The 16,982-nt window shown below is 37.7% G+C and overlaps 2 protein-coding genes across 6 annotated transcripts in view; one reads left to right on the top strand and one right to left on the bottom strand.

Moving 5' to 3' along the window:
* Positions 1–16,982, bottom strand: part of LOC134843953 (NADH-ubiquinone oxidoreductase 49 kDa subunit-like) — a 286,758-nt gene that overhangs the window by 35,831 nt on the left and 233,945 nt on the right. The window lies entirely within an intron of this gene.
* Positions 2,241–9,066, top strand: LOC134843847 (LIM domain-binding protein 1-like). 4 transcript variants are annotated; one of them, XR_010162613.1, is made up of 10 exons: positions 2,241–2,681; positions 2,774–2,876; positions 2,972–3,321; positions 4,451–4,531; positions 4,608–4,794; positions 4,875–5,161; positions 5,261–6,196; positions 6,340–7,692; positions 8,317–8,429; positions 8,710–9,065. XR_010162613.1 is itself a non-coding variant. In XM_063860154.1 (8 exons), the coding sequence occupies exons 1-8, from the start codon at positions 2,262–2,264 to the stop codon at positions 6,610–6,612; spliced, it is 2,637 nt and encodes an 878-aa protein (XP_063716224.1). In that variant the 5' UTR covers positions 2,241–2,261; the 3' UTR covers positions 6,613–7,805. The 4 variants fall into 4 exon arrangements, 1 of the variants encoding a protein (XP_063716224.1); XR_010162614.1 differs by having other exon boundaries at positions 6,340–7,618; positions 8,317–9,066; XR_010162612.1 differs by having other exon boundaries at positions 8,317–9,066.

The following is a 16,982-nucleotide window of genomic DNA, read 5'->3' as shown; positions in this document are numbered from 1 at the left end:
CAGGCACGCGAAACCGTAAAAAGTCTGGTATAATGTCGTTATCGAGACATTTTCTCAGAAATTTAATTCTCAGGAAACTGCTATTAAATTTATTAAAATATTTTAAATAATCTAATACAAGTTTCCAAGTGAGTTTTTTCTTCAGGACCATTCTAAGGAGTGGTGGTGGCAGCAAAATTGCGGTCATCTGTTCTTTGCAGGCCACGAGCACTTAAACTCATGTGGCACTCAGCAACGAAAAAACAGCCACAACAAAATCTTACCCCCTATTGGTCGTTTGGTTCCGACTGGAGGTCGCCAGCCAACACCTCCGCTCTCCGCGCCTTTGCCCTGCGGCGTCCCTGCGATGGTTTCTTGGTCTGGCCCCGTATCCTTGAGAAGATGCCTGGCAGGTGGTCTCGATGGGACTGCACCACCCGTAGTGACTTCAACTCCAATTCACTTGACTGGTGCAGTTGAAGATACCCTCTGAGGACCGCAGGATTCTGTCTCTTCCTTCTAGAGATAAAGCTACCAGTTGTTTTTATGACGATTATCTCTGTCTTCTGCAGATCCTCAAAAAAATCGGGAGTGCCCGTTCTCCTGCAGTAGACAATGCCACTAATTTGTCTTCGCTTTGATTGTAAATACGCCAGTAGTTCGTTAAGTGGGCAGGGCGTATATTTGTTCGTGCGATGTGAGGATATGCTGTTGTTCAGCACGTCGTTCCAGATAATATTCTGCTTACTGGCCAGAGGTTGCAGTTCCAATAACACTCGTAAATCCTTCCCCCTGTTCAAGGTATTGGGGTTCAAAGAAAGGCCGGGGACTGCGTAGACCTTCTGCTGCGTCTCTCTCCGTTTCTCTTGCTCAAGATCTTTTAGGCTGTGATAAAGGGAGCTGGCAGCTACAATCATCGCCATTTTAACTCAAACGCTACTGACATTATGAATAAAAAGTGCTAATAAAATTCTGTACAAATAGAGAAAAAAGTTTTCTTTCGAACTATGACTGTTTTCCTTAAAGGAATATAACAGTTTGCTTATAGCTTATCGCTAAAAAGGGTTAGAATTTAACAAAAATGGTAATAAGAAATTTAAAATGTTAATTCAAACGTTTTCGCTAATTCTGTGCATCAGGATTGGAATTTTTTTTACAATATTTACGAAACGATCAAAAATCTGAAAAATGAAAAACGTGCCTAAAAAGGCTCTAAAACTTTTTAATCAATCAAATTTGAATAAGGACGTTGTTTTTCCGGATTCCAGAATCCGGAAGGGTCTCGGGAGAGAACTTAAACATTTTTTAAACAAATTTTTAGCTTCCTGGAGATGTCCTGAATTGAATTAAAAACATCGAAATTCGTTTTCAGATTATGAGAAGCTAGGAGTTGAGGGAAAGGGTTGATCCATCTTCGATGTAGATGATGATTTTTATCTTCTGAACAAAAACAATAGTAATATGATATAAGTAGTAGCTCTGTTTTTAGGAGTGTTTTCTTGGTCTGGGTATACTGAGACCCAGCCATGCGCTCACTATTTTGCATATAATTAAATTAATTAGAGCGTTCTGATGGAAGCCGGAAACAGTAACGTTTTTTTTTGTCGACCCGATGTTAGAAAGACCACCAAAAGAACTGGCTTTAGCAGAGACGGTGAAAAGCATATAGAGCTGTGTTTAGACGCTAGCCAGTCGTTGTAGAACCTAGCTTTATTTTCCGTCGATATGTACTTCCGGGCGAATGTTACAATTATTTTTTATTTGTAACAGTTGTGTATTATTTTTTCTCGTGTCAAGCTGCGTGTTCTTAATGAAGAAACGTAACCCGTATCGATTTTATTTGTAAGGACATCAACACGCGTCATCTTCTTTTATCATTATTACTTCCATATCTAGAAAGTTCCAAGGATTTTGACTGGAATACGTAATGAAGGGACTCCTGACTGTAACCTCGGTTACTATGATACTTTGTATTCGGTTTGTATTCTTTAACCTTCTGATTACCCTCAAACTGCTAAGACTTTCAGCAAGAGATAAATGATATATGTTATCAAGTGAATGTCTAGGTTCGAGAAATAAGGAAAGATAAAGCCAACCAATATTCCACCGAGAACTTAAGGAAATCATTCAAACGGTGTAGGAAATATGACCGTAGAAGATATTAATGAAAGTTAGTCAATTATAAGCAGTATTTTTTTCTTATTGTTTTTTCCTGTTTAATGGACGATTTTAAACAACCGGTAAAATAAATTTTCAGATTTTGAACTGGTAATATTTGTGCAATGATTCCGCATCCTGGACCCAGTGGGAGTCCCAGTTACCTTGGTCCTCCGCTGGGACATATGGGTGGTCCGCCGATGGGAGGAATGGGGATGCCTCCACCTGGGCTTACCCCTCCAATGGACCATGGAGCCCTGACTCCCGATCACCCAGTAATGCAACCTCCTATGAGCATGACACCTAACGGACCCATGATACCAATGTATGGACCCGGCGGTATACCCTTAACTAATGCAGGTCAAATGACTGGCCCATCGCCATCATCAATGTCACCTCAGCAAATGGATGGAAGATTGAGTGGTCCCCCTCCGCAAATGCAACCGCATCCAGGAATGCCCCCTCACTTTCCAAGGCGAATTTCGTTCCCACCTGCTGATTTCAAAATCTATGAAATGTGCAGAAAGTTACAGCTTAAACCTGAGGTATGTAGAAGCATTTACGTAGTAAATCTCCGAATTTCTTTGATTTTCTCATTGCAAGTAAAGTTGAATTTGAAGAAGTATTTTATTTTTAGAACTGCGACAATATTTGGTGGGATCAGTTTGTATCGGAGTTTTTCGAAGATGATGCCACATATTCCCTGAACTTCTGTCTTGAAGATGGACCCAAGCGCTATTGTGAGTTTTGTCACTTCGTTTTGCTCTACTGCAGCCGTTGCAGTAGTTAAAAAAATTTCCATCGATTAAAACATTAATTTCATAAATTATTTCAGCTTTTGGTCGGCATCTCATACCGAGATATTTTCGTACCATGTTCGACAGTGGCGTAGCCCAACTCTGGTATATCCTGCGGAACCCCAAGCAAGATGTCATGCCCTCTGGTGCAACTGGAGGGGTGAGCATTATCTTAGACTGTGGAAACACTCTAATGTGTACATATCATGCCAAACCCAGTGCAGCACATGTTGCAACCGAAGGAAAACTATGCGTTGAGTTCGCAGCTTCACCCGGTGGTGATTACGGAAGCATGCGGGTCCGCCATTGGACGTTTACTCTCGGCGCATGTCACGAGTATTTGCTTCGTCAAGATCTGCAAGCAGTTACCAGAAATCCTTCCAACATGGTATGATTACTCACCGGCCGAGTTGAATTAAATGTTAAAACTATCGATCTATCTATCATATATTTAATTGCGGGCTTCACTATCTCGCCTTGTTTAAGCTTTTCCAACGTATTATTTTTTCATGTTTGACGAAAGAGTTTTTCAAGGTCTAAGCTATATCGCATATTGCAATGGTTTTTTATGATTTTTTCAAAAGTTTTCGAAACAGATGAATTTTACAAAATTGGATTTTCGCAACACTGTAGCTGGGTACTGCCAGGGTAGTCTCGGGTGTTGCAAATTTTTCCTGCGAATGTGAGCGCTGAAATCATTTCAGTTTCCAAGAAGATATTTTCAATATTCAAAAAAATCAAAAAAACTTTAAAAATAGTTCTAATTGTAATAATTAGAAATCTTCAAATTAACCCTTTTATGGGGTGATCTCAGTTTAGTCTCAGATATTGCAATTCTTTTCTCCAAGTTTGAGAGCTGAAATCATCTTAGTTTCCGAGATATGCTATTTTATGTATTTTCAAAATGTTTTAAAACTTTCTCTCATGAAGTTTATATCTGGACTTCAAATATGACTGCTCAACGCATTTCACTCTTCTAGCTATGACGTTTTTCTGATTCTTCAAAAGTAATAAATTTTTAGAAAAAAGTTTCGAAGTTTGAAATTATCGACTCATTAGTGGGTTGAAATCAGGTTAATACCATTAGTTCCGTATGTGGCCTTCATATATTATTGCTCAAACTTAAGTTTTCTAAAACATCGTTGTTAATCATATTTCAGAAGTTTTCTTTAAGCTACGAATTACACTAAAAAAACAATCTGATCTCTTCAAATTAAATAGGCTGGATGTATCTATTGATGGCAGCAAATAATATGTTCGGGCTAAGGAAAAGAGAATTAAGATAAACAAGAGTCTCATGAATGCAGTGAATTTGGCAATCAAATCGTTTAATATGGAAAACAGTTGTACGCTATCGGCCATTTTAGGGTTTTGTTTTTGAGTTCAAAAAACGGAGACCTGAAACCCAAAACCTTTATATGTATAATACGCAGTTTTCACGTTTATTTAACTGTTTGAAGCACCTTAGGTGGGTTACACGCTAGTTTGTTTTAAGTATATGCCATTTTCTATTTCAGAATACGACAGAACAGTTGAATAATTTATCAAAGAACATCACGAGATGCGGCTTAACAAACAATATTCTCAACTATTTAAGGGTAATTATAAAAGTCTATACCAGATATTGTCAAATGAATTTGAATAGGCGAAATAGCAGTCGATCTGATATTTTAGCTCTGCGTGATTTTGGAGCCAATGCAAGAGCTCATGTCGAGGCACAAAATTTTCGGGGCATCTCCGCGTGATTGCCTAAAGAATACATTATTCGAACGATTCCAAAGAACTATGGCCCCTCCGCATGGTCCACATAACCAACCACTGCTGCCTAGTGGTGCCATGCCACACGATAATCCACCATCTGGTTAGCTGGTTTTTCTATTCTCACATTGAAATAATCCAAATAATACAAGTAAAGACATGAAGAACACTTATTTTTTTTAGTTGCAGTCTCTGAAAGCAGTTCTCGTCCTACATCAAAAGCAAGAAGGAAAAGAAAAAATTCTAACGCTGCAGGCGGTTCTAGTGGAACGAGTTCTGCAAATACGAGTCCAGGAGCTGCAAATGGTCCGAACTCTACGCAAAACTCTGGTGGTTCCGCAAATTCAGAATCAGGAGGTAACTCTAGCAGTGGATCTGGTGGTGGCAGTTCTAGCAAAAAGAAGAGTAATTCAAATGCAGCAGCTAATCTTCCAAGTTCCGTGTCTCAAGCTTTCAATCCTTCAAATGTGGTACGTTCTCACCGTGCATGTAGAACAATGAATCAGCCCTCAATTTCAATAGAACTGATTCATTTTGAAGTTTGGTCAATTTGAATTTGTCAATTTTAGGACGTTCTTGTGGTTGGGGAACCTTCATTAATGGGCGGTGAGTTTGGAGACGAAGACGAAAGAAAAATAACTCGACTAGAAAACAGCACTACGCCCTCTACGACTGGGAGTTTTTCGAATACCTCCAATAAGTCTTGTAACTCCTCAAATACAGGTCCAGTAAGTAACCCAAATAGTACAGGGAACCCCATGATTCCCCCGCCGTCTCCATTACAGGGCTCAAATTCTAACCCAATCGTAAATAATCTCAACGGCGGAAGAGTTTCAAAGCTGATGAACGGCGGTCCTGGATCTCCGGCAACATCAATCGCTTCATCCCAGCAGATCTCCAATTTGAATTCCAACAAAATCAATGATCTGCCGCGACCCAATAGCACCTCTGCGCAGCAGCCTACGAATAGCACAGCTGCAATCACTAGCCTGAATATTGCGCCTTTAGTCAATGGAAACTTCCTTCATCGAAGTAACAGTTCCCCTCACACGCCTGTCAATGGAGGTCCCGGTATGAACCCGGGATCGGTAAAATCAGACGGAGTTCAAATAAAGTCGGAACCCAATTTAAGGAACCATTCGACTCCACCACCATCTGCAGCAGACAATGGACCTCAAACAGGTGGACGCTTCCAGAGTGTGATAGCCTCCCAGGGTAATGTGGAGAATTTGCCAATAAACGACCTGAGTAATAACAGCGCTTTGTTTAACAATAACCTCATGCCGAAACAAGAGAGGAAACCCCAGCAGACGCCTTCACCTCTCAGCAACACAAACGGAACTGGACCACTTCCCAACCAATCAGGACCTCTCAATTCCTCCGTGATGGGACATCCACCACCTGGCTCAAATATGAGCGCAGATGCCAGTTTCATGCCAAACCAGATGCCTCCTCACTCGACCAACATGCCCAGCGAGTTCAATCACTCCTTCTCAGATATCAAGGTCAGCTGACCCTTTTTAAATGTACTAGTTGTAAAGATATGCTTGAAAACGTTGTTTAGTTGACGGCATAAAATGTTCGTCTGAAACTTCTGATGCGCCTTGAGCATTCAATTTTTTGAAATTATGTGAAATTGATTTTTTAGAATCAGACTCCTCTCAGTGCTCTTCACAATAGCATGGAGATGAAGTTGGGAGGTCACCCCGCTGGTCACCATGGGCCCCATTTTGTGCCCTGGAGAGGAGGTCCACCGATGATGCCTGGAGGAGGGGGGCTTCCACCTGGCATGATTCCCCCTGGTATGTCAGGGGGTCCGATGAATCATCGCGCAGAACTCTTATCAAATCAAGCTGCGGCGCATGCTGCCATGAACGCTAACATTGCCAGTCCCGCCTTCTATCCTCTTCATCACAAGTGACATAAGCGATGACGCCACTCAAGAGAAACGTCACTATTACCATGTCTCTGTGAGAAGATGATTTATAACCTCACCATATATGGACTGATAGGAACGACTATATGGTGTCATAGATGGACAGCCATGAATGGATTTATTTCATCTATAGTTGATCGGCGATATGGAAAAGTCAGCAGAAATTACTACTCAAATCTCTACAAATCAAAAAAGCTACTACTGCAGAAATAGTTATCATTGGAAACCGCTTCCGGCCCCGACCCGACACAGAATGTATCAGTCACGTGACCAAAATCTTGTGCAAGAAAGTAGATGTCCTGAGTAAGAGATTGTCGATAGTCAAGACATGCACAGAATCCAAATCAACCAACAGACGATGCCCGACTAGTCAATAAATGCGCAATCCAATCCAATACGTTTTTAAACCTCAGTAGTGTTAGATTGACCTACAGAAAAAAAACTTGAAGAAAGTTTAGGTCAAACAACTGTTCAAATTGAATCTATCCATTGACTACTTTCACCAAACAATATCAGTTCGTTTCTTTACTCTGTGATTAGAAGTAGCGAAAATACACAATCTTTTAATTTTGGTTGAGTTTCAGCAATTCGAATCAACTTTCACTATTCTTCATTTCAAAACTTTTTAAGTCTTCTGTGAATCTATTTATTTTCTCGAGCTCTGCTGATTATTTTATAAATTTTCGTCAAATCTATTTTTGCATATTGTTGTCTCATCTTTTGTAAAAGAAACTATCATAAACTTATTGTGACATTTTGGGCGTCGATCAGATCAGATAAAGTTGGCATGAATTGGAACTTCGTCATTTGTGTGATTCTAAAGTGATTGTATTTCTTCAGTTGTTGGTTCAGTTCTGTCATTATGTTGTTAATTCGAATCCTTTCTTCTCGCCTCCATATAATTTGAAATTATATTTTTCTTCATTTGCCAATTTGTACATTTACTCTAACATTCTGATCTACCGTCAGAAGAACAGTTTCGATTAATTCAGTTCAGTTCGTTCACACTAGAGTTCACACGTTGATGTGAAGTGATATCTGTTCACGTCACGAACTTTTTACTCAGTCAGTTTCGGCGTTGTTTATTCTTTGAGCAGTTTGATCTGCTATTCTAGTTAATATTTAGTAATTAAGTTCAATGATCTTTTTTGTATTAAATTAATGAATATTAAAAATTACCACCTTTTCTACACAGTTAGGTAACAATCAAGGTAACAATCAGAACACATACTTTTCCGAAACTTAGAAAGGGCGCTAAGGAAAAATGACCTAAAATTGCCCCATCATCGCTAAGTTGATGCAGCAAAATATACGCCGAGTTGAGTATCAAAGTCATGTCAATAGCCCTAGAAAAAATTATGCCCATTTTTAAAAGTAACTTTGAAGTATACCAGATTTTCGTATATTTTTTCAGTCAATTTTCTATCAAAAGCATTCTAAAATAGATAACACTCGATATCTCAAGATTTAGCAGGAAGTTGTTCAATTCATACCGTGTCTAAAATTCATACAGTAGAATCAGTGTTTCAATGACAACTGTCCTTTAAAAAAGCAATACCAACAATGTCAAATTTCGATTCTATTTTAAATGCGTTTTTGATGTTTAAGAATGGCTTCTATATTTTATTCAACTGTTGGTTTAACACACCACAACAACGTGTTTCTATTACACCGCCGCTACTGCTGCAGTCAGTCTAAAATCCCGCCCTGACTAGATGCGATTTTTTTGTTCTGTTCCAGCAGTATTGTATTATTGTGATACAGTACACCACGCCACGTATACTGCTGCTATTCCATACCCCGTAAATATTTCCTTGCCGATTTCTCTTCTATTTTTCCACTCTCGCACTTTTATCCTCATCATACCTCGCTACTCGCTCTTTTTGCTAGCTAGCGACTGTAGGAAATAAAGAAAGAAGAAACACTTAAACTGAAGCTACAACACAATACCTGCTCTACAGTTCAGGTATACGATTCGAGCAGTAGAAGGAGGAGGAGGAGGAGGAGGAGGTCGATGCTATTGCATCTTGCGTTGTAGTATTTTTGTATTTTTATTTCGTCCAATTTTTTGTTGTTATTTAGCTTCTGTTCTGTTCTATTCTGCGGTGCTGGTACTGGAAAAGTGACTACTGTTCTGTTATGCTAGCTAGTAGTACTAGTACTTCTCTTACTGTATTGTACGGAGGGATTTGAACAAATATTGTGCGACTAACCAAGTCATGTCTGTAAAGAGAATTCACACCGCCGCCTATTGTTCACTCAAGGCGAAGGAAAAAAGAAGAAGCAAAGAGGCGGTGGTGGTGATATTGAACGTCATAATAGCAAGAGTAAAGACTGATGCGATGATAAATGCGCGATAAAAATTTCAAGTTCGAATTAAAATAATATGAAAAGTATTTCCGGTGCCATAAGTTTGAGTATCACATGGCATATCGCGTTCAATCGAGAAAAGAAAACAGTTATTATATTGTTTGTTTCAATTCCGTCACCGTTGCCTGGTCAATGAAATGAGTTTGAACATCAAAGAAGTATTTTTAATCCAAGATCGAAATGCATGCCCTCTTACAGTTTTCTGAAAAATGTCTGTCTGATTAAATGGGGCTTACGGTGTACCGATTTAAGATGGTCCCCCAGGCATCTCTTGTTGCTTCAGGCATCAACAAAATTTATGAGAAGACAAGAAGTATGGTCTAGCTTAGGATTTGCCTCGTTTTTTGTACATCGCGAGAGAGTTTTTTTAATATAAAGCGTTTTAAGGCATGCTTCGGATACTAGAAAAAAAATATCCAAATAAACGTCGGGTCGCTACTCCACGAAAAAATGTTGGAATCTGCTTTTCATAATGAGATAGTTGAAAAAGAGTTTCTTCCTTGCTTTTCAGATTGATATAGTTGAAAGTGAATTTCTTCCTTTCAAGTTTTTCTTCTAATGCTATTAGCAAGTGTTTATCAACGAAACGTTGAACAACGAAACGTTGTTTATCAACGTTTATCCAGCACGAAACGTTGAACAAGCACTTGTTTGAACAAACAAATTTCTGAATTGAAGCGTTTTTCGTAAATTTATTTGAATGAAAGCCAATTAACTGTAGCTTTGCCAGGCTGGCGTCGAGATAACGTTACTGCTTGACTGCTTAGACCCCCATTTGAAAGGTGGTTTAAATCCCAGCCTAAGATTTTGCAGTTTAATGTAATTTTTTTCAGATCTTTTGGAACAGTTTTGTTTGTTCTCTGTTTTACCCAGTAAAATTTCAATCTAACCCAAAACTTAGTCTATTTTGAACATTTTGAAAAAAATCAATAGTGAATTTTTTGTTTGTTGAGAATCTGCATATTTTTTCAGTATCCCTCTGGCTTTCGATTTAATTTTTCTCGATTGAATTGCCGAAAACTATATTCCAACTGCTCTAAGAAGTTTTCATAACGGCGAAGAAATTTTTAATATTTTAGTCATTTTTTTTTTTCGAAAATGCTAAGTGCGCTTTTAGCTATTTGACCTTGGTTTCACCTGAAGCTCGCTTTAATTTCATTTACTTTTTTCTAATGGATTTATTTTTCAAAAATTACTGGGTTTTTGAAAAGTATCAATGTCTGATAATTTATTCAGAATAACAATTTTTTCAGACAAACTAATATTTTGCAAGTGAAAACAGTGTTTCTCAAATGTTGGTTATTATTTGGTTTTGTACCCCCTTGCCAAATTATTTTGGCCTAGTTTTTATTGGTTTAGTGACCTAATTTTGGATCGTTTCAAGAAAAACACAGTTTTTACTCTCCCCACCGCACTGTATAAGTTGATTGTATTTGCACCACTCGGTTTTTTCTTCCTAATAGGTTTCGACTGGTTTCATATGGGCTTAGTAGCCTCTTTTTGCGTCGTTTGATTCGAGAAAAAAGTTTTTCTGTGCCTGTGTGTTATGATGGGAAGGGTGGTGTTTAGAAATGAAAACAAAAATTTGGCTTGAAGAGTTTCTGCTCAGGTATTTTCGACTTTGTCACTGCTTCGTTAACTTTGCTCCGATGCCGATTTCGCATTGTATTCTTTGAGCATGTTTTTGTCAGCTGTTTTCTTTCATTTCGATAGATTTAGTTGTATTGCAAGAGGCGTGAAGCTCAGCTTCGATAGTGTATAGTCTTCGATTCAGTTTTTGGCGGCTTATTGGCTCACTGTTTGGAAAGCTGGAGAAACGCCAGGTTCGCTTTCTGTAATTGTTTTCTCCGCGATAAACGAAATTCTAAAAACTGATGGTGTTTAAGTGCGCAAAAATTGATATTGTTGAAGTTTTTTTGGTTGTACCAAAAATGGGATAATTGAAATGATTTCTGACTCAGACAACCTGTCAATAAAAGTCTGCTGAAATATTTCGTTTTTCATGCTAAAAGTGTACATTTTTTGTATCCTTTTTTGCTGACTATATACGCTGTTCACAGTTGTGAGCCAACAGTTTGTCGAGAAAACGACTTAAACCGCGACAAATTTTAATTCTTCATTGTTCCGACTTTCGAGGAAAAAATAGTATTAATGCTTGGGATGGTTTTTTATTCATTCAATTTATGTTTTTTTTTAATCAAAGACTAAGTGACTTTTTTGCAGAGTTTTTATTCAATCTGAAAGCTATTGATCTCCGGAATTCAAATTTAAATAAAGTTATTTGAGATCAGTTTTGGTGAAATATTATCGGGTTTGAAAATTGCTAATTCGGATAACTTGGGATAATTAACGCACGAAATATTGCGGTCTTCTAATGCGCGTTAGCGGCAGATTACATCGTTCCAAATTGAATTTAGCCAAGAATTTTGGTTTTTTACTAGGATTCGAAAGTTATTTTATATATATATATATTTTAATTTTCAAGCAAAACTTTTCAATTGGCCTGAAAATGCAGTCAGAACATTTAGGGCTTAGCCTTTTTGTATGTTTTGGAATCAAGTACATTCACGAGACATAAAATTTGCAATTTTTCGTTTTCAAGCGATGAATCGAACGAAATTTTCACGTTTTGCCCTTTTTTCAACTTTTACAGATTCATGCTTGAAGTTTTGACACGTGATAGAGGAAACCTTTTTTTGGAGTTTAGCCGGAGAAGACAGTAAAAACCGGAGAATATAGCCGAAAAAAACGCCAGAAGCTGTTTTAAAGGCGTCATTTTGCCATTTAAGTAGAGGGCGTCAGAGAGTTTTTCTCAGTGCCAAAAAGTCCTAGCAAACAGCTGAAGCAGTTTGAAACTTGGGACTCAAATGTTTTCGTTGGAGCGCTTGTCTTATTTCATCTTACTTAAAAAGGAATACAATAAATCATGAGCTACGAAATAAAAATTAAGTTTAATTTTTATTATTTTAACTAAATAAATTGCTAAAATTTCAGTTAAGTTCTCTCAATGAGACTAACAAAGCTTTTAAGAAGAAAAAAAATTATCCAACGTTTCAAATTGCTTTTGCTGTTTGCTGAAAATTGTTGGCGCTGAGAGCACCTCTCTGCACCCTGCACTTAAATGGCGAAACGTTGCTTCTTACGGTTTCTGATCCGGCTTTGATCTAAAAATTTTTTGTATAAATCACATTTCAAAATTTTAACTATTTCCAGTAGATGAGAGAAAACGACAGGAACGTGAAAAAATTTTCATTCAATTCATCGCTTGAAAACAAAAAGTTGCAACCTCGATGTCCCGTGACTATAGATTAAGGGGGCAAAGACTGTTTCGTGCGCTGTATATCACTCGTGCCGAATGTATGTACAACAGAGTTGAGCAAGAATTCACGATTTGCTACTGCTGCGTTAGAATGAAATTCCCGCTCAGTTTGTACTCGTTGTTGCAAATTTTTGCCCATTTAGGATAGCTTGAAAAATATGGAAAATTAAGGTTCTCCATCAGAGAAATTTTTGGGCCACGCGAATCTGAATGCATCTCTTCTATTAACTATTAACTAGTTGGTATAAACAAAGTTTGGTTTATTCTTCAGCGCTTTAGCAGTAATTAAAAACGGCTAAATTTTATTGACTCTCTGAAATATTTTTATTTCAAAATCGGTCGAGCTCTTAATTTGAGTATAAAATGCAGAAGTTCTCGATTTCCGGGAGATTATTCTCGAAATGTGCTCTTTGTGCGTCACTTGATCCCATCGGACGTTTCACGCACTTGTTTGCTGTAAAAACTAGCTGAGAAAATAACCTTTAATTTAGATAGCAAAAAATGTTTGGCTTTGTAATAAAACCAATTACCGCTGGAAGCGAAAGATCACAGGCCCATGTTTTTTTTGAGTTGTTAAAGTATTTTAAGGGTAGAAAGGCGCTTTTTTGTTGCCAAAAGTTAAGAAATATTTTTTCGTCTATCACAATACTGGCAAAACGGACAACTTTGTTTCACGCAAACTTGAGATTTTTTTTTGTGATTGGGTTGTATAGCCGCTCGTTTAAAAATCCGATGATTGTTCATTAATTATATTTAGATCTTTATTTCTCTATTACTCTTGAACTTGTTCGAACTGTTTTGTTCGTACTCCTTCTGTAACCGATGTATTTGTATTATATTATGGTAGCCTTGCGACCAGCCAGCGTAGCAAACTCGCTATATAACTTAGTTGGTGTGATAGAGCTGGAATTTTATTTGATCATCATCGCCTTTTCAGCATACGCATACTACATAGAAATTAAATGTGTTATATGCACATCAGATCTTGATTGGATACAATATAGAGTCACGAATGCGCTGGTTCATTTTTTTCTACTAGTAGAAGTATAGTATTCTGTTGTTCCGTGGCGCTATGTTGAGGTCTAATATGTAGATTATTCATTCCTTAGTCTTCTTTCACTGTGGTATTTTCTTTTGCTTTTCTATCTGCTATTTGCTACTAGAAGTTATATCATTCCTCTGTTCCATAATTTCGTGTTGCTAGCTCAGCTCAGATCTAAACTCTTTAGTTCAGCTGAATGAATGAAAGCTAGTGCGACTAGTATACCGCACAGGACCATCGCTTCGCGTTGCTCAATTCATAAACAACCGCCGACTGTACTATTGCTGTGCTGGTAGTAAAAGTAATACAGAAGTAAAGCTTTGTTGAGTTACAGCAGTGGCGGTGCGGTGGTGTTGTAGCGGTGGCGGAGAAAACAACACAAGTAACTGAATAAGAGAGCAAACGAAAGATTGGAAGTAGAATAGAACAGAACAGTAGAATAGAAAATAGTAGAGTTGAGTATCAGATAGAGCCATTACTACAACAGCCACAAGAAAAAGAAAAGAGAAAGAGCGACGACCAACTACACAAGTCAAGCTTGCTACTGAATCAGATAATTTTTGATGTTCTGCCTCAGCGCTGAGATAGTTAGTCTTCCTTCCACAGCTAATATTTTTGAATCTCTCTGCTCATCAACACCTACCAGTTGTAACTGATGGATAATGTCAGGTCACGACACGCCCTAAAACTATGATCGTGATTGATAATCGGTTCAAAAAATTGATTGATCAAACAAGCCTTCAAAGTAATTGCTACTGAAAAGTAGCAGTGAGTTATAATCGATTGCGTCAAAGCTAAAATAATGATTTGATTGATTAATGACCTGTTTAATTCATGATTTAGATCGAAGAGGACTGTCAAAGTTTTTGTGTTTTAAACAAAAAAACGCACCACTAAAAATTGAAGAGTAAATTTCAAGACTTCCGAGGGCTTGAACTTCCTCAATTATTTTTTGTGAACGTTACTGAAAACTGGAAGTGTGACCTTAAACTTGCGAGAGCTGGTGTCGTGTAATCGGGAACTAAACTTTTTCCCCCGTAAACAACTTCTCTTAACAAATCTGGCTTGCTTTTATTACTTTCTCCCGCCATCGCCTTTAGACCCTAAGGTCAAGGGCTCGAGTCCCGGCCGGACCTTGTTTTTTCAGTATGTATGCAATTGAATTTTTTCCCGGAAAAAATTGAATTACCAGACTTTCGTTTGTCTGCTCCAGTTTTGTCGGCTTATTTGCCACATGACGGAGTTAGCTTGTTCTGTAAGCAACTTTCATTGTAGTGGCAAGTGCAAGCATTTATCAATGTAGTTTCAGGGGGACATGGAATTTAAAAAAGGGACATGAAATTTTCAGGGGGGACATGGAATTTCAGGGTGGAAATGCAATTTTTTTATAGAAGTTTTTTTCGGCGCAATTTGTGTCTGCTCAAAGACTGTCGGATTTGATGCCTTATCGCAGTTTTTGTCCTGTAGGCAACTTTCATCGAAGTTTAAGTGCAAGTGTCGTTCAATTCAATGTACTTTCAGGGGAACTTGAAAGTTCTTAAAATTTTTAAATCAGATAACTTTTTTTTCGGTTCCATTTGTGTCTGCTCACAGAATTTGGGCTTTGTTTGCTCTTCGTAAGTTTCGTTCAGTTGCCAATTTATTATTCAAAAGTCTCGCATCTTTGCCTAACATGAACTTCTTCCGAGACTTAATTTTTTAACAGTTGATTTTTTCGAGTTCTTATACTTTTTATGTTTGTGCGGTATCACAAGTCTCTGTTTCTGCGCTTCGTCTCTGTTTCTCTATTTATCAACCATGAGGTACCACCTGAAGGACGAGATAGCCTCTCAAGTATTGGTTTTAAACGCTTTTTTAAATAAAGGTATATTCTGAATATTTTTCAAGCCTTCAGCTAACTTGGCTTTTTAATTTGCAACTAGATACGCGCTCTGCGTGTTCTACTGCGTTCCATTTTTTTATTACGCTTGCGATATCAAGGGTATTGCAATTGGGTTCTAGACTTTTTTCTCGTAAACAAATTTGTCCAGAAGACTCATTGGACTCATTGAACTGGTGGTACCTTGGTTCACAAAGAATTCAAATTTGTAGTGCCTCTTGCTCGCTTAGCTTGGTGGTAACGAATACGCCTGGAAAGGCAAAGGTCCGGGGTTCGAATCTGACCAGGATCAGTTTTTTTCAAACTGTAACTGTTCCGGTTCGAAAAAATTTCGGCGTATTATTTGCTTGTTTATATTTTGTCTTCGTTCCCACATCTAAGAATTTATTAGTTTAGCTCTAAATAATTTTAACTGCACTTGTTTTAAGCATTTTAAAGATCTGGCAGAATCAAAATTTGTTTTTCACATTGGTTGAAATTTAACCAACTCGATTTGTTAAAATTTTACTTTTTTTTCAAATATTGTTTTCGTCTTTTTATCGGCTTAGTAAATTTCGGCCTAATCAGTTTCGACTGATTGGCCTTTTATTGCGTCGTTACGTCCGAATTTTTTTTGTGCGAGTGTGTGTGCTCTGACGGGAATAGGGACTTGACATTTTAAAAGTTGAAAATTTTTCTGAATTTTTCGGCATGAAGGGTTTCTGCTCATGTTTTTTCGACTTTGCTACAGCTTGGTAACTATATTTCAAATCCAATCAATCATCCGGCGCATCTGGTGTAGAGATTAAAATAACTGCTTGAGATGGTAAAGATTTTTTGAAAATTTTTTCCGTTTTATTTTCATAACATTCCTAATGGTATCGCAAGTGGTGCGAAGCTCAGCTTCGCCTCCGTGTAAGAATTTTTTATTAAAAGAAACAGAATTTTTTCCTGGGTCGTTAATGTTATGATTGCTGTATACTTAATAATTTCTTTTAATGGATCTTGTATGTGCCATTTGTATATTCTTTTTTGTTTAGGAGATTGAGTCCCAAGATTTTTTTGCATTGTATTTGAATTGTATTTTTTTGTAAAGAAATTGTTTTGATTAACGATTTCAGCTGACAATTTTTTCGAATTTTTCATTTCTTTTAATTTTCATTGTTATCAAAAAAAAGGAATTTGAAGAGCTGCATTTTTTGAATAATATAAAGTCATGCTCTATCGGATTGCAATATATTTCTCTTGAAGCCGGAATTTCCAAAAGTATGATGGTTTTATGTGGCCTTTTTTGTACCTGGACATTGGTATAATTTTTGAATCGTAAGTGAATGGAGTCGTCGGATCTTCTGGCTGAAACGGTTGATAATGTTGTCCAGGTCAATCTTGAGGCCTGAATGAATGTACATCAGTGCAAGTCCGGTCAGACGATCTTCTCCCATTCGGGACCTCAGATACGTGTCCAAAAGACGCAAAACAAAGAAGGAGCGCACTGCTGAGCAAGTTGTTTCTTTTTTACCGATCTTGTCTCATGCGGCCATTTGTTTCTGGGGAAAACGGGTACTTGTCGAGTCTTTAAGAGAGCATATTTCTGTCCATCAGTTGCTGACGAGGTTGGGTACCAGAAGAGCCAGGCTGATTTTCGGTCACGACATCTGATTCTGTCACGGGAGACTGAGATAGGTCGCCTGGAACAATATTTAAAGTTCCACAAACGATCAAAACGCTAATCAATAAAACAAAAATTTTATTTAAAAAAATGAGAT

This window comes from Symsagittifera roscoffensis, chromosome 4 (assembly GCF_963678635.1).
Source record: "Symsagittifera roscoffensis chromosome 4, txSymRosc1.1, whole genome shotgun sequence".
Lineage (NCBI taxonomy): Eukaryota > Metazoa > Xenacoelomorpha > Acoela > Convolutidae > Symsagittifera > Symsagittifera roscoffensis.
The sequence above is the reverse complement of the archived record's forward strand: the minus strand, read 5'-3'. Positions and strand labels throughout refer to the sequence as shown.